We start from the raw sequence: 27747 nt of genomic DNA on the forward strand, positions 1-27747 counted from the left end.
AGGCATTCCTTGACGAGAAGACCCTTCTCTTCCCAGATAGTCTCACAAGCTATAGAAGTTAAGCTTGAGTTACAACACTGAATACATTCTATTCTGTGCTTATAATGTGTACATTAAATGTTGTCTTTTCATGTCAGTGACCTATGACGTGGCAATCAGTGATGATCAGTGACATCCTACATTTGAATGATCTGAATTGCAATAATATTTAGTTTAATTGTACTGCATGTCATGGGAAATATCCTATATCAAAATCACTGAGTTGATACAATCAGTAATGAGCAGAATTGCGGGTGTGCCTAAACCACTGGGACTGCAACTTGGTTCAAGTAGGCAGCTCACTCCTTCTGACGGGCAATTAGGGAGATGCAATAAATACTGGACTAGCCAGTGGCATCCACAACTTTTGAAATAATTTTTTAAAACACCGTTGGAAGACATACCAATTCCCATGACATAAATTTGAAGAATGCCATTGGAGATTTGCAGTTATATATTTAAAGTCTTTACAGATGGCCTTCCGATACAGCTTGGCATTTCCTTTGCGACAATATGACCATCAGTGTAACAGTTCTCTCCAGTTATTTCCTCTCTCATCTTCCTGCTTGTCCACCTTGCCTGTCAATAATTTGTCGATCATGATCTTCCTTCCAACTTTGGCGAAACTACCTCCAACTCTCTCACTCTTCACCTTCCACATGCGATGCTTCTGTCGATCCCGACAACTGCTTTACAGTCACATTTCCCCATAGATTCCAAACATTTTACGAATAACCACATCTCTAAAAGACAGGAAAACGTCAATAAAATCTACCCTCATTTTGGGAAGAAGAGGAAAATTAGAATGATTTCAATCCCAGTCTAAATCCACAGGCTGTTTCATAACATAAGAACTAGGAGCAGGAGTAGGCCATCTGGCCCCTCGAGCCTGCTCCGCCATTCAATGAGATCATGGCTGATCTTTTGTGGACTTAGCTCCACTTTCCGGCCCTTAATCCCATTATTCTTCAAAAAACTATCTATCTTTATCTTAAAAACATTTAATGAAGGAGCCTCTACTGCTTCACTGGGCAAGGAATTCCATAGATTCACAATCCTTTGGGTGAAGAAGTTCCTCCTAAACTCAGTCCTAAATCTACTTCCCCTTATTTTGAGGCTATGCCCCCTAGTTCTGCTTTCACCCGTCAGTGGAAACAACCTGCCCGCATCTATCCTATCTATTCCCTTCATAATGTTATATGTTTCTATAAGATCCCCCCTCATCCTTCTAAATTCCAATGGGTACAGTCCCAGTCTACACAACCTCTCCTTGTAATCCAACCCCTTCAGCTCTGGGATTAACGTAGTGAATCTCCTCTGCACACCCTCCAGTGCCAGTACTTCCTTTCTCAAGTAAGGAGACCAAAACTGAACACAATACTCCAGGTGTGGCCTCACTAACACGTTATACAATTGCAGCATAACCTCCCTCGTCTTAAACTCCATCCCTCTAGCAATGAAGGACAAAATTCCATTCGCCTTCTTAATCACCTGTTGCACCTGTAAACCAACTTTTTGCGACTCATGCACTAGCACACCCAGGTCTCTCTGCACAGCAGCATGTTTTAATATTTTATCATTTAAATAATAATCCCTTTTGCTGTTATTCCTACCAAAATGGATAACTTCACATTTGTCAACATTGTATTCCATCTGCCAGACCCTAGCCCATTCACTTAGCCTATCCAAATCCCTCTGCAGACTTCCAGTATCCTCTGCACTTTTTGCTTTACCACTCATCTTAGTGTCGTCTGCAAACTTTCATTTCTATTCAAACAACTGGTGGAGAAGGGTTAATTTCTTTCAATCTTGTTCCAGGTATACAATGCAAATTGACCTGCGGGATTACCAGTGGGAGGTTGTGCAACCTGCTCTCCGGGCCAAGAATATCATCATATGGCTTCCGACAGGTGGAGGCAAGACCCGTGCAGCAGTGTTCGTTACCAGGCATCACCTGCAAACAAGGGGAGGCAAGGGCAAAGTAGCAGTTCTTGTAAATAAGGTAAAATAAAATAGTCGCTATTTTATGTTATTAAACTAGGGGTCAATAAGAAACTACTGATCAAAGGACCTTCGTTGTCTGGCAATGTAACTCATTATTTTGGAAGTGAGGATTAACAATAATACAGAAGGGATTTCCAGGAATGGTGTTGCACATTGCATGCATCTGTCCCGGGTTTTGGCTATGAGCAGCCAGGGGAGAATATTATCTTATTCAAGTGTTCACATCACTAGAGGGAAAGTAGCTTTGGAAATGTAGCAGATCATAGAATCCCTATAGCGCAGAAGGAGGCCATTTAGCTCATTGAGTTCACACCGATCCTCCGAAAGAGCACCCTACCTGGGCCACACCCCCACCATTTCCCCATAATCCCACCTAACCGTTGGACACTAAGGGCAATTTAGCATGGTCAAACCACCTAACCTGCACATCTTTGGACTTTGGGAGAAAACCAGAGCACCCGGATGAAACCCTCACAGACACGGGGAGAATGTGCGAACTCCACACAGTCACCCAAAGTCGGAATCAAACCTGGGTACCTGGCGCTGTGAGGCAGAAATGCTAACCACTGTGCCACCATGCTGCCCTTGAACATTGAAATAATCTGGCGCGGGATTCTCCGCTATCCGGCAGGGCGGGCCGTACTGGCGGCAAGGAGTGGCGTGAACAACTCCAGCGTCGGGCCGCCCGGAAGGTGCGGGCACCTCAGCACCTTCAGGGGCTAGGCCGGGGCCGGCGGGATTGGCGCCGTGCCAACAGGCACCGAAGGGCCTCCGCCGGCCGGTGCAAGTTGGCGCATGCGTGGGAGCGCCAGCGTGTACTGGCGCATCCCAGTGCATGTGCAGGGGGGTTCTTCTCCATGCCGGCCATGGCGGACCTTTACAGCGGCTGGCGCGGAGGGAAGACTGCCCCCATGGCACAAGCCCACCCGCGGATCGGTGGGCCCCCATCATGAGCCAGACCACCGTGGGTGCCCCCCCCGGGGCCAGATCCCCCGTGCCCCCCCCCCCCGAGGACTCCGCAGGCCGGCCACAGAGCCAGGTCCTGCCAGTACGGACCTAGTGTAATTGATGTCGGCGGGACTGGCCGAAAACGGGCGGCCGCTCGCCCCATCGCAGGGCGGAAAATCGCCGGGGGGGGGGCCACTGCCAACGGCGCGATTCCTGCCCCCGCCGAAAAACCGGCGCCAGAGAATCCGACAGTCAGCGTCGGAGTGGCGGGCCGGGATACATGCCGCCTGCCGATTCTCCGGCCCGGTGGGGAGTCGGAGAATCCCGCCCTGGTCTCTAATGCATACTCGTTGCCTCTGAAAATTCCCGAGTGTTATAAACTGTTGTTAACATTCGCGAAATACTTTGAAGAAACAAAGTAAGTTTGAATAAATAATTGTACATAAATAAAATTGGACTGTTGCACATGGCTTTTTGTATGTGCTACTTCCAACTTCTCATTTACTATGATCACAATTGAGCCATATATCTGAAGTTCATGCTACCTCACCCCACAGTAATCAATATTACATCTGGCTGTATCGTAAATGGAATGCAAGGGGCTGGTTTAGCACAGGGCTAAATCACTGGCTTTGAAAGCAGACTAAGGCAGGCCAGCAGCACGGTTCAATTCCTGTACCAGCATCCCCGAACAGGCGCCGGTATGTGGCGACGAGGGGCTTTTCATTTGAAACCTACTTGTGACAATAAGCGATTTTCATTTCATTTCAAATGGTAGACATGTATTCTGTCTTTAAAACTGTTGTTTGTATAGGTGCCTTTGGTGAACCAGCATTACGAAAACGAGTTTCATCCAGCCCTGAAGGATGCGTACAAGGTGGTGCCAATAAGTGGAGATAGCGAGCTTAAGGACCACTTCGCATTTGCTGTACAGGACAATCATGTCATCATCTGCACAGCGCAGATCCTGCAAAACGCACTGACCAGTACCGAAGAAGAGAAGCATGTGGATGTAACAGGTAGGGGAGCTTAATCCACCCAGCGTTGTACCTTTCAAAACAGGAGCCATCCTATTTAGAATTTATTTTAACCAGAAGGGAAAAATAAGCCATACAGTTGTTTCAGTAATAAATACCCCAGATCAGACAGATAGACTTGTCTGGGTAAGGTTTGGTGACCGTCAAGAATTTGAACTTTTAGTCATTTCTTCATGGTAATTATTTTTGGTTTGAGCCCTGCTTCAAGTGTGTTTGAAAGTGTAATTTTGTGCATTCTTATAAAGAAAGACGACAGGCGTTGACAATATGTATCAAAACCAAACTTTGCAGTATGTTACAATTCTTTCGATTATTTCATACCGACAACAGCATCATCCCAACAAATAGCCAGGCTGACTAGGAGCATTAAACAATAAATGATCTTGGGCGGGATTCTCCGACCCCCCGCTGGTTGCCGAATTCTCCGGCACCGGATATTCGGCGGGGGTGGGAATCGCGCTGCGCCGGTTGGCGCCCCCCCCCGGCGATTCTCCGGCCCGTGATGGGCCGAAGTCCCGCTGCTGGAGTGCCTGTCCCGCCGGCGAAAATCGAACCACCTCTCTTACCGGCGGGACAAGGCGGCGCGGGCGGGCTCCGGGGTCCTGGGGGGGGGGGTCGCGGGGCGATCTGGCCCCGGGGGGGTGCCCCCACGGTGGCCCGCGATCGGGGCCCACCGATCCGCAGGCGGGCCTGTGCCGCGGGGGCACTCTTTTCCTTCCGCCTTCGCCATGGTCTCCACTATGGCGGAGGCAGAATAGACCCCCTCCACTGCGCATGCGCGGGGATGCCGTGAGCAGCCGCTGACGCTCCTGCGCATGCGCCACCTGGCAAAGTAATTTCCGCGCCAGCTGGCGGGGCACCAAAGGCCTTTCCGCCAGCTGGCGGGGCGGAAATCAGTCCAGTGCGGGCCTAGCCCCTCAAGGTGAGGGTTCGGCCACTCAAGATGCGGAAAATTCCGCACCTTTGGGGCGGCGCGATGCCGGACTGATTCGCGCCGTTTTTTGGCGCCGGTCGGCGGACATCGCGCCGATTGTGGAGAATCCCGCCCCTTGTTCCAGTTGGCCAACAAATGTTCACACCCAGATTCCTGGGAGATATGTTCTCGCTGGGTTATCCAGCCTGCTACCAATACCTTACAAGGCAAGTTGCCCTTCTATTCCCTCAGGTCAACATTAAGAGAAGAAAGAAAGGGACAAACAGATGTGTGTCGGTGCAATCAGATTTTGTACATGATGCGACCATCAATTCACACAAAACTAGGAGTAGAAGTAAACTGTGGCTTTAATCAACTAGAACAGTGCCTGCCTGCGACTGATCTGTTTGTGGGAGCCGCCTAGAGGGCGACTGCTCTTTATACCTCCCCTCAAGGGGTGGGACCAGGGGCAGAGCCCACACAGGCCCCAACATGCTACATCATAGGTAATACCTTACAATGGTCCATAGGTGGAGCCCACATGGGCAACAGCATTATACAGATATGTATATGGTGAATTGTTACAGCAATACATTCACCACAGTACGTAGGACTGAAACACAACCTTTTGTCTGGTGCAGAGGGTGCAGGTTATGCAGTTAAAGACTACTTAGCAGTGATATTCCCTTCTGCTTTATTCTTCCCTCTCCCACCATGGGACTTCACAACCCATCTCACTATCCTGCCTCATTTATTGGGATGAAAGAGATCGTAAAAAGAAGGGAAGACTTGCTGAGCCAAATGGCCTCCTTTGCACTATAAAGAAATAAAAGCAATGCCAAATAAATAAGTAAGCCAGCCCATAAAAAGGATAGTTTCAGATAAAGGACAACTAGATTTGTTTCTTATTTCCACCCCCAATTTTTTTCAGGACAGAAGTGATATTGAGTTAAATTTGCCTTGAGCGCTTTGAAGTAAGGTTAATAAATTTCAATCTGGTCTCTAATTATGCTTCTCAGGAAGCGTTCAAAAATGGTGAGGAAGCATATTGTGTGGACAAATTAGAAAAACAGTGCATTAAAATCAGGTCACAAGCTTCTTAATGTTTCTCAATTTATGCTTTGGTATAATTAGATACTAGGCAATATGTAAGCACATTCCTGAATGTAAGATGCTCAGACCAATAATGGAATGATCACTGATGTATCCAAAAGAGCAATTGAGGGCAGACTTCAATCGGGTAGCAGGAACTATATTGTACCCAGTGCTACAAGAGAGCAACTACTGACATCACCCATTCACAAGTTGACGATGTGAGCGATCGTCTTGGTTTCTGGATTACCTCATGAAAAATAAGAAATAGAAAATAGGAGCAGATGGAGGCCATTCGACCCTTCGAGCCTGCTCTCCCATTCATTATGATCATGGCTGATCATCCAACTCAATTGCCTAGTCCCGAATTCCCCCCCATACGCAGGCCTTCTTTGGAAAAAAAGCTTATGTTTACTCCATTTAAACAAGATTTAAACTGGATTTACATTGGAAGGGTTTGGAAAGCAGCCCTCTTGCTTTTGGAGAGGAGGTTAATTTTGATTTCTTTTTTCATTAATTCTATTTCTTATAAGGCTGAGTTCACTTCAAATTCAGGATTACCTCTCTGATTTACCAAAAAGAATCAAGGACAGGATCGAATATCTCTGAATGCAAAACACTACTTTCGTCTGTGTCAGAGTCAATGGAAACAGAAAAAAACCTAAGGCACAGAACCAGAGAAAGCTGATAAAATATTAGCCAGAGCCATGTTCCATTTATTACGAGCTTTTGGATTCTTTATAATTAGCTTATTTACCAATACTTGCACAAGCTTTAATCTATGTTGTAAATATCACCCATGGAACATTTTCAAAAGCCTTCTGCAAATCCAAATATTATGTTGAATGGATAACACCATAAGACGCAGGATCAGAAATCAGCCATTTGGCCCATTGAGTCTGTTCCGCATTCAATGAGATCATGACTGATCTGATATGATAATCCTCAACTCCAGTTTTTCCGCTTCATCCTCATAACCCTTGATTCCCTGACTGATGAAACATCTGCCTATTTCAGCCTTGCATACACTGAATGACCCAGCCTCCATAGCCCTCTGCGGTAAACAATTTCAGATTCATTACCCCCTGAGAGAAGAAATTCCTCCTCATCTTGAATGGACAGCCCCTTACTCTGAGATTATGCCCTCTGGTCCTAGATTCTTCCACAAGGGGAAACAACCTTTCACCATCTGCCCTGTCAAGCCCCTGAGAATCCTATGGGAGCAATTCTCCAAAATGGAGACTAAGTATTTGCGCCGTCGTGAACGCCGTCGCGTTTCACGATGGCGCGAAACGGGAGCGGGGACAACCGATTCTGGCCCCCACAGGGCCGACCCGCGCATGTGCAGTTGGGCCGCGCTGACCCGCGCATGCGCGGGGGACTTCTTCCAGGCGCTGGGGGTTCAGGGGCTGGCCGTGCAAAAAGGTAGGTCGGGGGGGGTGGGGGGGAAGGGGGGAAGAGGCCAGCCCGCCGATCGGTGGGCCCCGATCGCGGGCCAGACCCTATCGGAGGCCCCCCCCGGGGACGGAGCCCCCTCCCCCCACCCCACAGGCCACCCCCTGACCCTTTGCGCAGAGTTCCTGCCGGCAGCGACCAGGGGTGAACGGCGCCGGCGGGACTCTGCCGTTTTTGCTCGGCCCATCCGGGCCGGAGAATCGGTGGCCCTGCCACAGACAGCGGCCCGCGACCGGCGGCGCGGCAAACGCGCCAGCGCAAATGGTGCCGATTCTCCGCACCTCGGAAAATCGCGCGAGGCGTTGGGACGGCGTGGCGCGGTTGCGGTGATTCTCCGGCCCGGCGCGGAGCTCGGAGAATCGCGTCCCATATGTCTCAATAAAGTCGCCTCTTATTCTGCTAAACTCCAATGAGTGCAGGCCCAACTTACTCAACCTCTCCTTATAAGAAAATCCTTCCATACGCGGAACTTCAACCTAGTGAACTTTCCTTGGACTGCCTCCAATGCCAATATATCTTTCCTTGGATAAAAGGACCAAAACTGTTCCCTATCCCTTGTTAACTAATTTATTTACCTTCTTACAGAATTCCAACAAATTTGAACTGCAGAGCCTATTGCTTCTGAACCCACACTATTAATTATGGGCTCTGTATTCTGTGGTGGAACATCAGAATGTGCTCTTGAAACACTCTCCCATTATAGATATTAACCCCTGTGAATTTCTGGACTCACGATTATGTACAATGGGTTTATATTCGTTCTTCCCCATTTTTCCATAATTACAGAACTACCAAAAAATATTAGTGGGAGCCGCAACATTTTTCTTAAGGACTCTCAAATGTATTCCATCTCGACCAGGTTCCTTGTATACAATTCTTTGATTTTTCTTATGTAGAACAGTCATTTCTAATATCTACTGGTGTAACCTTCCACTGTAATTGGCTTCTGTAATCGACTTCTGAGTCTTAATAAAGAATCAGACATTTTGTGCAGCTTTTCTTTCTGAAAGAGTTCATTAAAGATACGTTAGTGAGGTAGAACTCACTCCGACACCTGCAGCGAAACCTGCAGTTATGTCTGTTCAGGATTTTAGAGGCTTTCTTTAAGAGCGCGTGTCCTTATTTATTTTTCAATACAGACTTCTCTCTGTTGATAATCGATGAGTGTCATCACACTCAGAAAGATGGAGTCTACAATAAAATAATGTGCCAGTACATCGAGAAAAAGCACCAGGGCTTGAAGGGTTTACCTCAAATCCTTGGATTGACAGCGTCACCTGGCACAGATGGAGCCAATTCTTTTGAACACGCAAAGGAGCACATCTTGCAGGTCAGCCCAACCTTTGAGTCCCATTGAAGTGCCTCAGTCAAAATATTTTTCAGAAGCTGCCGCATATCTCTGACATATCTATTTGGGGAGGCTTCTATTCTTTGCCCGAATTGCCTCTGCCCCCTGATCATAGGTGACAAACTGGTTGCTGTAGTGAAGCATGCAACTGCTGAGCCCTTGAGAGCCTAGACAGTCAAGTCTTCTTTGTGCTTATTTTTCTTATTCTATGGTTTTGCCCAGCTTGCATTTTGTGAGCTTGGAGGTTTGGAAAGTTTGCTTTTTCATATCATTACTGCCGCAATCAAAAATCCAAATCTAGAAGGTTGATATTGGCAAATTGAAATGTAAACGAATTAAGTGGTGGGTTTATTTAAATTTTATATATGGCTTGCCCGAGGACCCATAAATCTCTGCTGCTCATATGAATGAATCCTTGGAGACCGCTGGTGTAAACCAAGACAGTTCTGTTAGTTGTTCTCACTTTAGCATTCAAAGGCAATAATATAATTACAAAACAATATTAATCACAGAATTGTTATGGGAGGCCAATCAGCCCATTGTGTTTGCACTGACTCTCCAAATGATCGTTACAACTTAGTACCATTCCTCTGCCTTCTCCCCATACCTTGCACATCTATTCAATTAAGCATCCAATGTCCTCTTGAATGCCTCGACTGAACCTGCCTCCACCACACTTCCAGGCCCGAACCACTCGTGTGAAATTTTTTTTTTTTTCTCACATCACATTTGCTTCTTTTGCAAATCACTTTAAATCTGTGCCCCCCTCGGTCTCGATCCTTTTACGCGAGGGAACAGTTTCTCCCTGTCTACTCTGTCCAGCCCCATGATTACTTTGAACACCTCTATGATATATCCGCTTAGCCTTCTTCTCTCCAAGAACAGTTCCAACCTCTCCAATTTATCCGCATAACTGAAGTTTCTCATCCCTGGAACCATTCTTGTCAACCTCTTCTACACTCCAGCAGGTATATCATAGAATTCACAGTGCAGTATATATTACGTGCCAAGCTGAGCACTAATTATTGCAAGTACTAATGTAAAAAAATCATTTCTATTCATTTGTTTACCTTTCAGTTCGTGGTGATATTGTATATGACATGTGTCTGCAGTTACCAGCAAAACCATAGCTCAAAAGTGAAACCAAAGCAAGTTAATAAGGATTTCCCTTCATAAATAGCAGGGAATAATTTCAAAGGCCGCAATATAATCACACAGTTCAAATAATAGTTATGAGCTGAATAAACCTTTTAATAAATTCTGTCTCAATTGAGTTATTGTTATAATTAGCAAAAGCCGATCAGGATAGAGTTTTTTAAAAAATGAGACCGCTTTGAAATAAGAGGTCAATGAGACTGGACATGGAGTGAGTACAGCAAGAGTAATTTGCAAGCCGCACTTGACTTCAGAATAAATGAAGTTGGCCTCTCCAGGAGTCTTTGATATGCAGATTCAAAGTAAATTCCACAATGGAAATAAAACTGAGAGATTTATTGGGATTTTGCCACTTTTACATTCCCGTTATGTGCCTCGGGATGCCCGAACGTGCTGTGCGTTGACTCAACCCATTTGGAATTCCAAGCATTGCTGAATTTGTACTTAGCTTCTGCTGGGCTCCCTGGGCAGGCCCAATATGCCAAGCATTGAGAGAATAGGGGAATACAATTTTCACATAGAGTGAAATAAAAATACAATTAATTTGTGGCTCAGCACAGCCATTTTTAACTTTAATTACCATTTTGACATGCTGTATTAACTTACTGTCACCCATTGATGCTTGCATGCTCTATTTGTCACAGATCTGTGCCAATATGGATGCCGCTATGATAACATCCTCCAAGGACTATGTACAAGAGCTCCAAGATACTGTTCCTCAGCCTGTGAAAAAATACGACATTACAGAAGAAAGGAAACAGGTGCAACATTTTAACTCCGGCATCTCATTTTAAAAGTACGAAATCCATACAGAATATATATAAAATAATATTCAAGGGGCGGCACGGTGGTTAGCACTCCTGTCTCACGGTGCCGAGGACCCAGGTTCGATCCCTGCCCTGGGTCACTGCCTGTGTGGAGACTGCACATTCTCCCAGTGTCTGCGTGGGTCTCGTCCCCACAACCCAAAGATGTGCAGCGTAGGTGGATTGGCCAGGCTAATTTACCCCTTAATTGAAAGAAAAAAGAATTGGGTCCTCTAAATTTTTTTTTTTTAAATATTCAAAACACATTATCTAATGCAAATTTCTAAACATCACCCTTTTATCCTGACTCTCATGCAGGACCCCTTTGGGGGCGCACTTAAAGACATGATGCGAACCATTCACTCCCATTTGGGTGGACCTTCAATGACGGGAATCTTTGGCTCACAGATTTATGAGCAAGAGGTTGTAAATCTTGAGAAAGAAGGTGAGGGGATGGTTTTTACTGCTCCATTTCTAGTTGCATGAGGTGAATAATTCTCACCAGTTCAAAGGATAAGCTAAGCAGCAGATGTAAAACTCGACTTGGAAGTATGCCTTCCTCTCAACTATGTAGATTTACAGGCAAAATTTAAACACAGTCCCACTATCGAAAGGAGGGAGTGGCGTGTGGTACTCCAACAAATAATGCAAAATCAGTAGCTAGGCAAAGAAAAGAAAAAACTTACATTTATATAGCAGCCTTCATGGCCATCTGACATCTCAAAGCACGTTACAGCCAATTAAGTGTCTTTATTTAAATACTTTAAACATTTAAATACTGTTGTAATATAGGAAATACGCCAGCCAATTTGTACTCAGCAAACTTGCACAAACAGTAATAATATTTACACAAGGACAGAAATTGCTGGACAATCTCAGCAGGTCTGACAGCATCTGTGGAGAGAGAAGGGAGCTGAGTCTGGGTGACTTTCAGGAAGAGTTATCCAGACTCGAAACGTTAGCTCTGTATTTAAATGTTTAAAGTGGCGGTTAAAGTGGCTGGAACGGGCTGTTTAGCACAGGGCTAAATCGCTGGCTTTGAAAGCAGACCAAGGCAGGCCAGCTGCACGGTTCAATTCCCGTAACAGCCTCCCCGAACAGGTGCCGGAATGTGGCGACTAGGGGCTTTTCACAGCAACTTAATTTGAAGCCTACTTTGATAATAAGCGATTTTCATTTCCATTTTCATTTTCATGAAGGGTGCGATATAAATGTAAGTTTTTTTCTTTTCTTTGCCGAGCTACTGATTTTGCATTATTGGGAGTTATTTGAGTGCCGATCTTGATTCCAAATCCTGGAGCAGGATTTATAACTTGAATCCTGTGACTTGAGAGGCAAGAATGTTACCAACTGAGCCACGGGAGGCATGCACCTCATAAAGGTTCCCACCTTTCAGTCCGAGCCAAAGAGCAATGGTCCAGAGATTGTTGGACAAATAATGGGTCTTTGTAATGAGCTGGCAGCACTGTTTTCAGTGAGGCCTCTGCAATCACAGAATTAAGTGCGCGCAGCATACTTACTACTTCCTGCATGTCTGATTTGGGGCAGAATTGAATTTCCTGGCCTGTGTATAGATTCTGCATGCCTAACCTTTATTCTGTTTTTGGATGGCGCTAGGTGCCATTAGTTCGGACAGAAAAACACGTAACTGTGCCCTCCACCTCCGGAAATATAACGATGCCCTTCTGATCAATGATACAGTGCGCATGATTGACGCATTGGAATACCTGGAGGAATTCTACATCAGTGAGCAGACTAAAAGTGCTCTTGATCAAACAGATCGATTGCTACTCACTGTGTTTAATGGTAAGGATGCATTTTGACTTATTTAAAGGGAAGGTTTGGCTCCTTAAGAAGATCACAAAGGAAGCAGGAGCAGCCCAGGAGCGGCCTGCTTCACCATTCAATAAGATCATGGCTGCTCTGATTATGTCCTTAACTTCGCCTTCCTGGCTGCCCCACATAACCCTTGACCCCTTTGTCATTCAAAGATCTGTCCAACTCAGTCTTGAATATATCCAATGACCCAGCCTCCACTGCTCGCTGAATTCCGGACACTAACGAATCATTGAGGGAAGAAATTCCTCCTCATCTCTGTCTTAAACGGGACACTCCTTATTTTTCAACTGTGGCCCTTATTTCTGATTCCTCCATGAGAAGAAACATCCTCCCAGCATCTAGTCTACCCTGTCAAGCCCGCTCAAAATCTTATATGTTGCAACAAGATCACCCCTCATTTTTCTGAACTGCAATTGGTGGAGGCCCGACCTGCCCAACCTTTCCTCATAAGACAAAACCGTCATCCCAGGAATCAATCTTGTGAACCTTCTCTGATGCTTCCAATGCAAGTATATCCCTCCTTAAGTACAGTGGCCAAAGCTGTGCACAGTAATCTAGGTGCGGTCTCGCCAATGCCCCGGACAGTTGTAGCAAGACTTCCCAATTTTTATATCCCGTCCCCTTTGCAATAAAGGCCAACAACCCATTTGACTTCCTAATTCCCTGCTGTACTTGCATGCTGACGTTTTGTGATTGATATACAAGGACACCCAAATCTCTCTGTACTTTTTTTTTTTTTCTTTAAAAATAAATAAATTTAGAGTACCCAATTCATTATTTTCCAATTAAGGGGCAATTTAGCGTGGCCAATCCACCTAGCTTGGACATCTTTTGGGTTGTGGGGGCGAAACCCACCAAACACGGGGAGAATGTGCAAACTCCCCACGGACAGTGACCCAGAGTCGGGATCGAACCTGGAACCGCGGCGTCGTGAGGCCGCAGTGCTAACCCACTGCGCCACCGTGCTGCCCCCCAAATCTCTCTGTACTGCCGAACTCTCTCTGCATTTAAATAACGTCCTGCTTTCCTGTTCTTCCGGTCAAAGTGGACAACCTCATATTTTCCCACATTACACTCCATCTGCCAATTTTTTATCTTTACCTCTTTGCAGATTCCTTATATCTTCCTCACAATTTGCTTTCCTACCTACCTTTGTGCCATCAGCAAATTTGGCTAATATAAACGGTTCCTTCATCCAAGTTATTATAGATCATAAATGGAGCCATGGAGCACTGCACTCCTGTCAGATTGCCATCCAGAAAATGAACCACATCCTATTCCCTGTTAGTTAGCCAATCCTCTGTTCATACCAATAGGGCCCTTATCCAGCCTATTTCTAGACATGCACCTGTAATTCACTGAATATTTCTTGACTGTGGACTTGGGTTGTAGCACTTAGATGAATTGAAGCTTGTGCAGAGCGATTGCCTGGAGACCAGGTAGTGATAATATGATTCAATGCACACTGAACCCCATCCCACCAAACGCTTCTCCACAACCTTAGCAGACTGTGTAAGAAGTGATGGACTAGGATCTCAGCTGCTTGATTGGATGAATGAAGGAAGGTGGTGAGGAAATGTTCAGTGTGCAATGAGTGGATGGTGCGCCCAGCGACAAAGGCAAGGTGGGGGAAAAGGCCTGTAGCAGCATGAAACCAAAGGCAAGAATATCGAGTTCGAAACAACATGGCATGTGCCCGCAATGAAGCGAGGAGAGCGCAGGAATAATGGGAGAATGTGGAACTTTCGTGCAGGCACCATGCTGACCATTGTGCCTTGGATAAGTTAAAGATTGTAAAATACTGACTCAGTGAACCCCAGTCAGGAAGGGTGACAGGATAATGGGTCATGGTGCCTGCTTCTGACCGCTGACGGATGAGATCTGCTAGAATCCTTTTTGTCCATTCTTTCATGAGGTGTGGGTGTCGCTGGCAAAGCCAGCACTTATTGCCCTTAAGGTGTTGCTGGGGGGGGCCGCCTTCTTGAACCACTGCAGTCCATGTAGTGTACATACAAACACAGTGCTGTTAGAGAGGGAGTTCCAGCATTTTGAACCAGCGACAGTGAAAAAAGTGGCAATACACTTCAACACAACTCAGGATGATTGATGGAGAGGTGGAGTTCCTATTTGTCTACATTCTTGTCCTAGGTGTTAGAGGTCACATGTTTGGAAGATGCTTTTGAAGGCGCCTTGGTGATTTGCATTTGTAGATGGTACACACTGCTGCTGCTGTGTCGGTGGTGGAGGGAATGGACCACCCAGTGAAGTCATGGTTAGCACAGTTAAATATCTTAGCTACGTTCACCGTCAGGGCTTACTTGTTAAAGAATAGCCACCAGAGTGGAACAATATCTCAGGAAGACCCGCATTTCCGGAGAGGCAGGGAAGGAAAAGGAAAGCAAAGTTTTATGTTCATAACAGAATTACTGTAATTTTATTATACGTAAACATATTGCACTTTCATAAAAATGATAGCCAAATGAATGAATCTGCAAAATGGTCAATTAATTAATGATTGCTTATGCTCTTTTCATTGCCCACACTCTCATTAGAAAGGAGAGCTGAACTACGCTTAATCGCCTCAAATAAAGTGTACGAGAATCCCAAACTGAACACATTGGAGCGAACACTCCTGGAACAGTTTAGGCTCTCAAACTCCAGAGGGATTATCTTCACGAAAACGCGGCAGAGCACGCATGCCATGCTGGGCTGGATTAGGAGCAGTCAGCTGCTGGCATCCGAAATCAAAGCAGAATGTCTAACGGGGGCCGGTGTTAGTAGCCTGACAAAGCACATGACCCAGGTGAGCGGGAACAGTGTGGTGCACTGAAAATATCATTCTCAACCACGGTTACCATTTTTGCAGTGAAGCTGGCAGACGTTGCAGCTCATGCTAAACATGAGAAAACAGTGGGGTGTACAGATCAGTTCAACCAGTCGAGCACAAGTCATTGATTTTAATGATCCAAGTGCAACAGTAGTGAGGCGATAAGTACAAAGGATCAATATCACTCCAGTCCTGTGGAGAACAGGCAACCATGAGTTGAAGCCATCTGTCTCTTTGTTTTATTTCTGCCCTACCCACTTGAGGCAATTCTTTATTTACCCCAACTTCATCCTGCAACCATCCAAATGATTATAACATCATCCAATTGGTGTCACTGCAGCCTATTTAGCTCCCATAAGAATATGTTTTGTTTTGTTTCTCCCTGGCTCTTACACTCGGTTGGGAGAGCGATAGACCTAAGATCTAATGTTCCCTGGTTCGATCCCGGGTTTTGGCAAAGCTTTTTCTAGAGGGCGGCATGGTAGCACAGTGGTTAGCACTGTTGCTTCACAGCGCCAGGGACCTGGGTTTGATTCCCGGCTTGGGTCACTGTCTTCGCGGAGTCTGCACCTTCTCCCCGTGTCTGAGTGGGTTTCCTCCGGGTGCTCCGATTTCCTCCCACAAGTCCTGAAAGACGTGCTTGTTAGGTGAATTGGACATTCTGAATTCTCCCTCAGTGTACCCGAACAGGCTCCGGAGTGTGGCGACTAGGGGCTTTTCACAGTAACTTCCTAACCTGCACATCTTTGGGTTGTGGGGGTGAAACCCACGCAGACACGGGGAGAATGTGCAAACTCCACATGGACAGTGACCCAGGGCCGGGATTCGAACCCGGGTCCTCAGCGCCGCAGTCCCAGTGCTAACCACTGCGCCACATGCCGCCCTCTTCAATGCAGTGTTAATGTAAGCCTGCTTGTGACACTAATAAAGATTATTATTATTATAAACACAATTAAAGAAAAAAACTGAGGCAAGAGAGCTTAGGATTCCAGACCAATGTCCCACTGCGGTAAATTATGTCCTTTTTCTGCCTTTCTGAAGATAACTGATTCATGAAACAATACCATGACAGTGCTGGTGATGACACTTCTGTCATTGACCGAGTGGTCAATTTCACACACAATAACAATAATAATTAACAGACTTATTGCTTGTGGATTGGAAGCTTCAGATCAGCATGATCCTCTGTCATGAATATCCACATATATGCACTCTTATGCAGGAGGCATAGCCATATAGTTCCAAGTCAGGATGGCGTGTGATGACTTGGAGGGGAACTTGCAGGTGGTCGTGTTCCCATGCGTTTACTGCCCTTGTCCTTCTAGGTGGCAGAGATCACTTGTGAGCTCTGTTGAACTTTTGTTTTTACATCTGTTCACTGGAGCTGCAGGGCTGCCCCCCTTTATCGCACAGCTCATCAGAGAAAGGCCACGAATCCGGGATCTATCAAAGGGGAAGTAAATCCGTGAACAGGATGCTAGCATTCTTTGAATTAATCAGCAGCTGCTGCTGGTACACCCTGACATCATTACTGCACTGCAATCAACTTCCTCCTGCATATTTAATGGAATGAATTTTAAACTCAATTCTAAAAATGTGGGACAAAGTTTAACACAAAAAGCATGCACAGAAAATGACAGATTACACACAATAGGATCTGTGCTGTAAAAACAAGACAATAATTGCTTCAAAGGATGCAAAATCAGAGGTTAATTCTGATGGTAAAGAGCGGCATGATAGCACAGTGGTCAGCACTGTTGTTTCACAGCGCCAGGGACCTGGTTTGATTCCCGGCTTGGGTCACTCTCTGTGCGGAGTCTGCACGTTCTCCCCTTGTCTGCGTGGGTTTCCTCCGGGTGCTCCGGTTTCCTCCCACAAGTCCCGAAAGATGTGCTGTTAGGTGAATTGGACATTCTCAATGCTTCCTCAGTGTACCCGAACAGGTGCCGGAGTGTGGCGACTAGGGGGTTTTCACAGTAACTTCATTCCAGTGTCAATGTAAGACTTGTGACACGAATAAAGATTATTGATTATTATTATTATTAAAAAGAGTCAGTTTCGGAGATTGTGTCACTTTCCAAGTTTTAGAAATATTTTAAATAAAAAATGTAAGAAATACCAACACAGTAATGAAAATATCGATGTGATAGTGTTGAATGGAGGAAGTACAGAGTCTGAGAGGGGGAGCCACCCCCGATGTCACTGAATGTTGGGGGAGAAGTTATAGTGTGAGCTGGGTCAGAAGGAGTTCAAGGGTCCTAGAGAGCAGAGATATCAGAGAGCAGCTGCGGAGGGAACCGGAGGAGGAGGCTGAGGAATTTACATAGAATTTACAGTGCAGAAGGAGGCCATTCAGCCCATCGAACCTGCACCGGCTCTTGGAAAGAGCACCCTACCCAAGGTCCACACCTCCACCCTATCCCCATAACCCAGTAACCCCACCCAAAACTAAGGGCAATTTTGGACACTAAGGGCAATTTTGGACACTAAGGGCAATTTATCATGGCCAATCCACCTAACCTGCACATCTTTGGGATGTGGGAGGAAATCGGAGCACCCGGAGGAAACCCACGCAGACACGAGGAGAATGTGCAGACTCCGCACAGACAGTGACCCAAGCCGGAATCGAACCTGGGACCCTGGAGCTGTGAAGCAATTGTGCCATCCACAGTGCTACCGTGCTGCCCCATACACTTTCCGAGTTGCCATCCAGGTGTGTGAATTGAATTTACCACTCCTGTATAGTCTGATTGATAGCATTTAAACAGCATTGTAAGGTTCAGATCTCTCGGCTTTGGTCCCAACTCTGCCACTAAGCGTTAATAGACAAATAGGAAAGACACGGGGAAGAATTCCAGAATGCAGATCAGGGAGCGAGGGCAACATAACCCATGGCAACAAAAAAAAAATCCTCCAGTCCTGTTGTTTGCAGTGCCTTTATGCAGAAGTTTCCAGAAACCAAAGAGTAAAATCAGATGTGAATCATGGCTGGAAACCAGACAGCCACTGATTTCTCGGGAGCAGGTGTGATGCCACGTCAACCATATTACACGGAGCAACTTGAACAATCAAACCAGACGATTTGTTTCCATTTGTCATTACCTCATCTGATTCGCTCGGGTGACTTTGCACAGTTTGATGCATTAATGATGCTACAAAATTAATCCTAGCATTTGCAAAATTAATGCAAGTGTACTAATTTAAACAATTCCATTACCTCAGCCTAACACTTAAATATAACTAAGAAATTATGTCGATTGCAGGACATGGAAATGAGTCAACAAATGGTTCATTCATTTCAATGTGCTTTCAGAAAAATAAAACATCACTAAATTCTATGCAAGGTATTCCTACTTGACCAGCAAAAAATGGAGTTTGAACAGTTTTACAATGGAAATGTTAGTGGAATATCACTTGGCACAGGACAAGGCCAATCCCTTTTGAGGATTTCTGCCTCTTTCCAATGTGATTGCTCTGTGAAAACTGGTGATAATGAATCAAGGCAGTTGGCTTCGGGGTGAGAAAAGAGCTGCTCACAGAGTCAGGTCTCTGAAGACTATTTGCTGAGTATTGTGAACAATTTGATCAAAGGGTTCTGTCATAAAGGTTCGCTGCTGTACTCGGGAGCTATTTATACATCCCCAAATGCACTGATGTATTGGGAAGCTCTCCAGGATAAATCATTGCAAAGTCTATCCCCTTCTGGACTCTTGCTAAGCTTGATCTTGTGGGTAACATGATTGGAGCTACCCCGTCTGAGGCAAGTGTCTGTCACCCAACCATTCAAAGCTTTCCCATGTTATATTCCTGATGCTGCATGGAATTCAGTAAATCTCTTCTAAAACTACTTCGTAAAACTGACAGAAACTGAGCAAATCACAAATTCTCTCTTAAGCTGTTAAATGTTTTTAACTGGCTGAATAAATTATTTTTACCTATTGAATGTCAAACCTTACAATTTCTTCATCTGGGAAACAGCTTGTTGGAGTTTCACTGCAGTGCAGCCACTGGGAGTTGCAAAATCTATAATTATATCATGCAAAGCTTTTTTAAAATAAATTTAGAGTATCCAACTATTTTTTTCAAATCAAGGGCCAATTTAGTGTGGCCAATCCACCTAAACTGCACATCTTTGTGTTGTGGGGGTGAGACCCATGCAGACATGGGGTGAATGTGCAAAATCCACACAGACAGTGACCCAAGGCGGGATTGAACCCGGGTCCTCAGCGCTGTAGGCAGCAGTGCTAACCACTGAACCACTTTCATTTTTACTGTGGGCGCTAAAATTCTATCTTCTGCCCTTTTACTCTCATCTTACATGTGCTGCTTTTCTTGCTCTACAGTTCTTACTGCTCGATAATATCGAGTTGGATTATGGGCAGCATGGTGGCGCAGTGGTTAGCCCTGGGGCCTCATGGCATCGAGGACCCAGGTTCGATCCCGCCTCCGGTTGGATTGGATTCTCCGGTCCCCGAGCCGCGTGTTTATCAGAGGTGCACCATTAGCTGGTGGCGGAACTCTTATCTTCCCATTGAAACCACCCCATGCCGTTGGGAGACCCACGGGCGGGGTGCGTATCCAGCGGGAAAAGTGATTCACAATAACCGGAGAATTACGACCGTCAACATCTAGTTCCACATCGATCATACGTGCATTCGTCAGTTTGCAGACTCTTGTAACTTGTACTTTTATAAATACCATGACCCTGATCTACTCCCGATTGCCATCTGGATATGACCGACTTTCCCACTCTGACTGGGAATGGGGGGCGCTGGGCAGGGGTGGATGTGGGGCAGCATTTGAATGCTTGGCGGCTGCCATGGCAAAGGTAGTATCTAAATTTCTGACTCTGACAGGGCCGGTGCAATCACGAGGCAAACCCAGGCAGATGCCTAGAATGGCAGCATTTGGGGGCCAGCAAGAAAGTTAACAAACTATTCATGAAACTACATAAGTAAGCAAACAAGTCTCAGCAGTGGGAATGAATAGCTCTATTGGCATACATCCACATATACTGACATACATATAGATTACAGCATACTTAATTTGCAGTCTTTCCCAAAATTTCATACTACATTTCTCGTTCTGTTTCTGCAAGTTTTACTGATTTATATAGCCTTGTGGCTATAGTATTCCATAACTGCAAACCAGCATATAATATCAACGAACATCATTTAATCCAGCCCACTGTATCATAATGGTTACTAATTGTGTATATTGTAAAAAGATCATCTCGTAACTGTTGCAAAGTTACACCATGTGAGCCATATCACACAAAGGCATGATTTTACAGCCACACTGGGGTCGAAAAGCAGCTTGCACAGCGTGACCGATAGAAGCTGGGAGACCCCGCGTCCAGGATCTACCCGGCTCGCAACGCCTCGCAAGATCTAACTCGATCTCGCAAGACGTTGTGATGTAAATTCCACCCACAATGGACGAGATCACTTTTAGGCAAATCTATATATTAAAGCGAGACAGCTAGTCCCCACTGTAATATGGAGGTATCCGAGACGTGTGATACATCTGCTTCGCCTCAGAGACCTTGGGCAAGCACCGTTCAGTGCTGGTCTCCACAAACGGGGATCAGATGGAGCGGCACTTGTGAGTGTCTCCCTGGGGATCGGAGGCCCCCAGGTGCATGCCCTGCATGGGTGTTAGGAGAGGTGCGGACTCTCCCATAGTGCGTTGGGGCTTATGGGGGGGGGGTGTCAGGGGTCGCTTCAGTGGCTCCAGAGATCAGGGTGCCATCTTTTGCTACACTGAGGAACTCTGGCAAGCGGAGCTCCTCACTGAGCAAAACGAGGCTATGTGTGGCCTCGGCCGCCCGTTCCCCGCTGAGGCTCCTACCTAACCGGGGGCACATTAAATAGTGGGGTGTTTCTCAGCGCTGCGAGCGCCGGGAAACATGCGGCTAAACGTGCTCGCTATGGAACTTTTTCCCATTTAGTTACATTGTGGCCATAATGTGCATTTCATCCAGTACCTATTCTGTGAAATGTGTAGAACAATGAGAATGCACAGTCAGTATCGTACTATTCTCCTTTATCATGTGAAATAAATCTATCGGTATAAATTGAGAATTTTCATGCATACTATTGCATGGCTAATTGTGGAGGCGGGAGGGCTGGGGGCAAGGCTGAAGGTTGACCTTCTCCCACCCTGGACTCTGAAACAGTAAACTTGGTTGCCTGAATCTCACTGAAACCTGATTGATCTACCCTGCGAGCTCAGAAAAAAAGAACTCCCTTGCAATTTGCAAGTATCTCTTTCTGTCAAGTCCATGGTTTTGGCCTCATTGTAAGTCTCCTTCCATGCCAGCTCACTGTCCTCGCTCATAAACTAGGCCTTGATTTTATTGTTCTTTAGGCCTCCTCGGAACATGCCTTGAAGGATGATTTTCAAATTTGCCCAGGATCCATGGTAATGAGAAAGTTCCTTTAATTCAAGACAGTAATCTGTCACAGTCTCGCTTGGCACCTGCTTCCTTTGACGCAATATAACTCTCAGTGCAATTTCATTCTTAGTCATGCCATAATGTGAATCCAGAAATTTCAGCTTATTCCATAGTACTGGAGTGTCTTTGGTAACTCAGGTTCACCTGTAACTCAAAAGATCTGGCCCCATCAAGGTGAGGGAAGCATTTAGCTCTTTTCCTATTTTATTCGCTTTCAGACAAATGTGTAACTTTGTTCGTAATTACACCGGTCCTCTTTACTGGGGTTGAATTACCCCATTATCCTCAAATATGCTTTAACTCTCATTTTTAAAGTTACATACTGTGCTGATACACTCTGTTTATTGGTATATAGGGTGGAAGTTTCCCAAAAAATGGAAAAGTGTCTGGTTCAGTCAGAAGACCGGCAGGTTTCCCATCAAGATCTTCCTACACCTTGCCATTTTTTAAAAAGGGGGGCGTGTCCTGCACCGTCATTGTGAGGGGCGGGGCCGAAACATGCCGGTAAGCCCGGCTTCACGATCGACCAAACTCAAAGTGAAATTAAAGACCCCCCCTTCTCTCCCAAGGACATCAGGTCCCGCCCCCTTGCAGATGGAATGTCACCCCCCCCCCCCTCCTCCGGACATAGATTCCCAGCATGACCACTCCCACCCTGAACATACATCGGGACCTATATGGGTCACCCCTTCAGGCCTCTGCCCGGTTGGCACTCAGGGTAGCTGGGGGAAGTGCCAGAGTACTGCCCTGCCACCTTCCTGCACGCCCGGGGGCTACAATAGCCTCCAAACCCCGTGCCCCCCCCCCCCCCCCCCCCCCGGCACGATCATCTCCATTTGTGGGGACTGGTAGTGATTCCTGCTGGCGCCACGTCATGCCGGCGGGTGGGAACATAGTGCGCTACAGGAAGATTTGGCATTAAGCCAACTTTGAATATTAAAATAAGCCTGAATGAATGGCAATGAGGTTCTCCCCCAGCTGGGAGGAAACGGGCACATCGCAAACTGAATCCCGTTTCAGGCCTGTGCCGGAATTTGCCCGACGTAGTGGCCTGAAAGACACCCCCATAATGTGCACACGCAGCGACCTTTCCAAACATCCTCAAAGTCAACTTCACAAGTTCCAAAAGGCCTGCCGCAACGTCCTTCAGTCCTTAATTATTCAAATGAAAGGGGAAAAAGGAATTTCATCCCAGCCTCACTGTCACCTTAACATGGACTCAGCCAACAGTTATCATTGGACTAACTTTAACCGAGCAGAGCAGAGACAGTATTACAACAAAATGTTCAGATCCTTCAATTCACTACAAATGTTTTGGATGGTGATTATTCAACAGAACTGGAACAATTCAAAGTTATGGAATGCACTTTCCTACTTTCTAATGGTATTAGTCTGATTTGGTTTAGACCCTTGTAATAATATCTACAGTCAATTTAACATAGAATACTTGGTACCCAATACTTGATATTCAATGTTTCCTGTGTGTTTACAGCAAGAGCAACATAACGTCATTCGGAAATTCCGAAATGGTGATATTAACCTTCTCATTGCCACCAGCGTTGCGGAGGAAGGGTTGGACATAAGAGAATGCAATGTAGTCATCCGCTATGGACTTATCACCAATGAGATTGCTATGGTTCAGGTAAGTCAATTGGCAAAATGCAGAATTAGTCAGAATACAGTTTTACATCTATTCATTAGTCACGTCTATGGCAGGCGTGATTGTACAAGATTAACAAGCAGGAAAAGACCATCTTTTCCGCCAGGAAAAGACACAAGGCCGGTTGGGAGTGAGATACTCTGGCAAATTCCTCTTTGACGCCCTCAAGTGATTGAAACCAGCCTAAGACATCACGTAGGCCAAGAGTTACTTATAAAGATGCGTTGTTTCTAAATGATGTGATCCCTGCCTCAGTAAAGAACTGCAGGCTGTCAATTGCTACAAGTGCAAAACTGCATGCTGGATGGTGACTGGGAACCAATCCTAAGTACTGAGCAGTGAAGTAACAGCATCAAAGTTAAATACATTTTCGCTGGAAATATAAAACAGACCATGTTTCAAACTCGTAATTTGAATCACACTGGGAAACAATGATGCATGTTTTGAGCACAACTCAGAGAGCAGACCCTAGAGGAATAATTACAAACTAGAGAGGCCATTGGATTAACAGATCAAGTAGTATTAGCATATAGACTCGATTGCCAGCTACTGCAGTGGGCACTAAGTTGATTCAGCAAAGAGCAGAGGTGTACAGGTTTGGGTTATGGAAAGAGGAAAAATCGACTCGGTTTTGAAACAGAATAGAGCACGGGCTAGTTGCAAACCTTCCTTCAAAACTAGATCTGTAGCTGGAACATTAACCAGTCTATTCTCTGCACAGATGCTATCTGGCCTGACGAGCATATCCAGCATTTTCCTCTTAGTTTCAGATTTCCATCATCTGCAGTTTGTTTGAATTTTGCACTCCATCATACTCCCAAAGGCCAACTACTGTTAGTTTTAGTCTGGTTGCTCAGGTATAGTTCCTGATAGGTTTGCTCAGGATATCATTGGGTTGAGGTCCACAGATCTGGCTGTAGGTTTCAGTGGCTTCCGTAGCTTCATCCCGACAACCAGTGACAAGCCAATTTTCATTGGCGTGCTAAGTAAATGCTTCCCTCTCCTCAGGTGCTGTCTCTCTCACTTTCAAAACCATTGTCAACACCTCTTCCTCAAGAACCCCAAGTTCGAGTCTTCTGTCCTTGTTAACTTACAGCCTTCTTTTCCTCTCAAATCCTTGAGTGTGCTGTTTGTTCCTAAATCCATGCTCAATTTTCCTGCCACTGTATGTTGACATCTCTCTAATCTGGTTTCCATCTCTGCCGTAACATTGAAACAGCTGCGACTAAGGTCACAGATTACGGTTTCCACTAATGCCATTCCTCCCCTCTCCAAATCAAAACAATTGCCCTCACTTGATTCCACTCTTGACGATCTTATCATGATCTTATTTCGGCAACAGCTTCTCTTCCTGCTCTTGGACGGTCAAGTTGTGTTCTGTAATATAACCGTTGTAACGATGTACACAGAACATGTAGTTGTTTAACTATAAAGATGATTTATTAACAAACACGTGGAAAGATAACTAACAAACTATAATACAGATGATGGCTACTAAATGAATTCAGTGAATTCTCCTGGAGCTACTCTGCGACTATCCTCTAGTATGTCTTACCACTAACTGATGGGTGTCTTAAGTGACGTGATAGATCTCTAATGCCACCTGCTGGTCGGAGGTCGTACCAATAACTGTGCACTGATAGACAACTATATACATTGATGCATATCACCACAGGTTATTTTTTTGTAAATTTTAAAAATAAATTATTTTTTTCCAAATTAAGGGGCAATTTAGTGTGGCCAATCCACCTAACCTGCACATCATTTTGGTTGAGGGGGTGAAACCCACGCTGACACAGGGAGAATGTGCAAACTCCACACAGACAGTGACCCAGGGCCGGTATCGAACCTGCGTCCTCAGCGACGTAGGCAGCAGTGCTAACCACTGTGCCAGCATGCCGCACTATCACCACAAGTTAAACACAGAATTTCCCAAGAACCTATCCTTGGCCCTCTCCGGCTCCTTGGTGACATTATGTACAGCCATGGGATTAGCTTCCATATCTGCAGTGATGACCAATATTCCCTCTTAGCTGCACGGATGCACAGCTACACAATAGGGCAGCACGGTAGCATTGTGGGTAGCACAATTGCTTCACAGCTCCAGGGTCCCAGGTTCGATTCCGGCTTGGGTCACTGTCTGTGCGGAGTCTGCACATCCTCCCCGTGTGTGCGTGGGTTTCCTCCGGGCGCTCCGGTTTCCTCCCACAGTCCAAAGATGTGCAGGTTAGGTGGATTGGCCATGATAAATTGCCCTTCGTGTCCAAAATTGCCCTTAGTGTTGGGTGGGGTTACTGGGTTATGGGGTTATGGGGATAGGGTGGAGGTGTTAACCTTGGGTAGGGTGCTCTTTCCAAGAGACGGTGCAGACTCAATGGGCCGAATGGCCTCCTTCTGCACTGTAAATTCTATGATAATCTATGACCATCTATGATAAACCGGCTGCCCACAGCAAAGGGAAATCAGAGGGAAATAATGCTGATGGCACCCAGTATCTCTGAAAGCCTCAAGTGCCTCTCAGTTGTCACACTGCTAGTCTGATATGCAGTCTCGGATGAGCTAGCCTTTCTCCAGTTGAACTGAGAAGACTAAAGCCACCATCTTGAGCCCGCCAGGATAAACGCTGACCCCCCCGCCATTAATTCCGTTTCCCTTGCTGTCCACCGTCTCAGGCTGAACCGCACAGTTTGAAAACCCAACATCCAATTGACTCCTCGCTGAGCTTCCCACCAAGTGAATTCTCCATCACGAAAGCTGACCACTTCCAGCTCCCCAGCATTGGTGCTGCCGTGGACCTCATCTGTGCCGGTGTTACCTCCAGAGCCACCCCTTCCAAATCTCTGCTGACCAGCTTTACATTTTTCACCCTCCACAAACGTCAGCTCATCCGAAACTCTGCTGTCTGTGTTTATTGCCACATCAACCCCTGCTCACCAATGCCCCCTGCTGGTCCATGGTGACTTATCTCTGAAATCTCCATCCCTCCAATCCCTCTCCAAGTATCCCATTCCTCTGCCTCTGACCTTTTCTAGGTTCTCACTCTCTTTGCCCACCATTGCTCCAGTGCCTCGCATATTCCAGGCCAGATGTTCCCCCTCATTGTTCTGCCTCTCCTCTTCCCTCTCTTCCTGTCAGATCCCTCCTTTAAATCCAAACCTTGGACAAAGCCTTTGTGCCCCCCTTCAAATACTTCCTCATTTGCTCTGGCATCCATTTTGTCTGATAACTCCTTTGTGAAGCACTTTGGCAAAGCCATTCTTGTGGTGATCGTTGTGAGGGGTTTCCAGGATGGAAGGCGTAGTGATCACAAAGATACACAAAGCTCTTTTGAAGAACTAAACTAATTTTATTAACACTACCAAACTTGAGTTTGGTAGTGTTAATAAAATTCAACAACTTCAGATGATTAGCTCTACCCCACCTCGACCCATTTGTTTTCATCTCATTTCATTTTAACTGTCTCTTATCATTTCTTTCTCTCTTGTCTTTCTTTATATATATTTAACCCCCCCCCCCCCCATCTTATCCACCTTTCCCCACCCTTTCTCCCCTTTGCTTCACCCTGCCCCTCCCCCCACATCTACATCTGTCACAGTTTACCCTCTGATATTAGTTTCTCTGCTGTTTGGCTGTTCACACCTTTTTGTCCTCTCTGGGGACGGCCATTAGCATTCTTTTCCCTTGGTTGCTGTGGCTATTAGCACCCCGTTTCCCTGGGTTTTTGTGGCTATGACTCATCTTTCATTCTCACGCCACAGTATAAATATTTCCCACTTTCTCTGTCTGTTAGCCTTGACAAAGAGTCACCTGGACTCGAAACATTAGCTCTTCTGTCTCCCCACAGATGCTGCCAGACCTGCTGACATTTTCCAGTATTTTCTCTTTGCATTTGTTATGGGCCAGGGATTAGAGAAGCCCAAAGTGTATCATGGAGTTTACCTGACCCACAACTTTTAATAGATTGTTGTATGGGGAGCACACGGCCCACTCTACAGGTGTGGTACAGCAGAAATGGAAAAGTAATTTTTAAAGCAGAACAATGTTTATTCTATGAACTCAAGTTAACCTTTTTAAAACATACAGTGAACATCGTAGCAACCATCAATTCAAATAGAACCCCCAAAGAATACAGCACTAAGTAATCCTTAGTAACTTCCCAAACAACAT

The 27747-nt window shown here is 45.8% G+C and overlaps 1 protein-coding gene across 1 annotated transcript in view; it reads left to right on the top strand.

The window, feature by feature from the left end:
- The first annotated feature begins 1862 nt into the window (after positions 1-1862).
- dhx58 (DEXH (Asp-Glu-X-His) box polypeptide 58) overlaps positions 1863-27747 on the top strand; it is a 38193-nt gene continuing 12308 nt past the window's right edge. The window contains exons 1-8 of the mRNA XM_072487336.1: positions 1863-2041; positions 3806-4010; positions 8628-8818; positions 10636-10752; positions 11116-11242; positions 12415-12603; positions 15189-15439; positions 23413-23562. Coding sequence (XP_072343437.1) covers positions 1865-2041; positions 3806-4010; positions 8628-8818; positions 10636-10752; positions 11116-11242; positions 12415-12603; positions 15189-15439; positions 23413-23562 — 1407 coding nt within the window. The 5' untranslated portion in view covers positions 1863-1864. The remainder of the gene's footprint in view (positions 2042-3805; positions 4011-8627; positions 8819-10635; positions 10753-11115; positions 11243-12414; positions 12604-15188; positions 15440-23412; positions 23563-27747) is intronic.

Source organism: Scyliorhinus torazame, chromosome 21 (genome assembly GCF_047496885.1).
Source record: "Scyliorhinus torazame isolate Kashiwa2021f chromosome 21, sScyTor2.1, whole genome shotgun sequence".
NCBI classification, from domain to species: domain Eukaryota; kingdom Metazoa; phylum Chordata; class Chondrichthyes; order Carcharhiniformes; family Scyliorhinidae; genus Scyliorhinus; species Scyliorhinus torazame.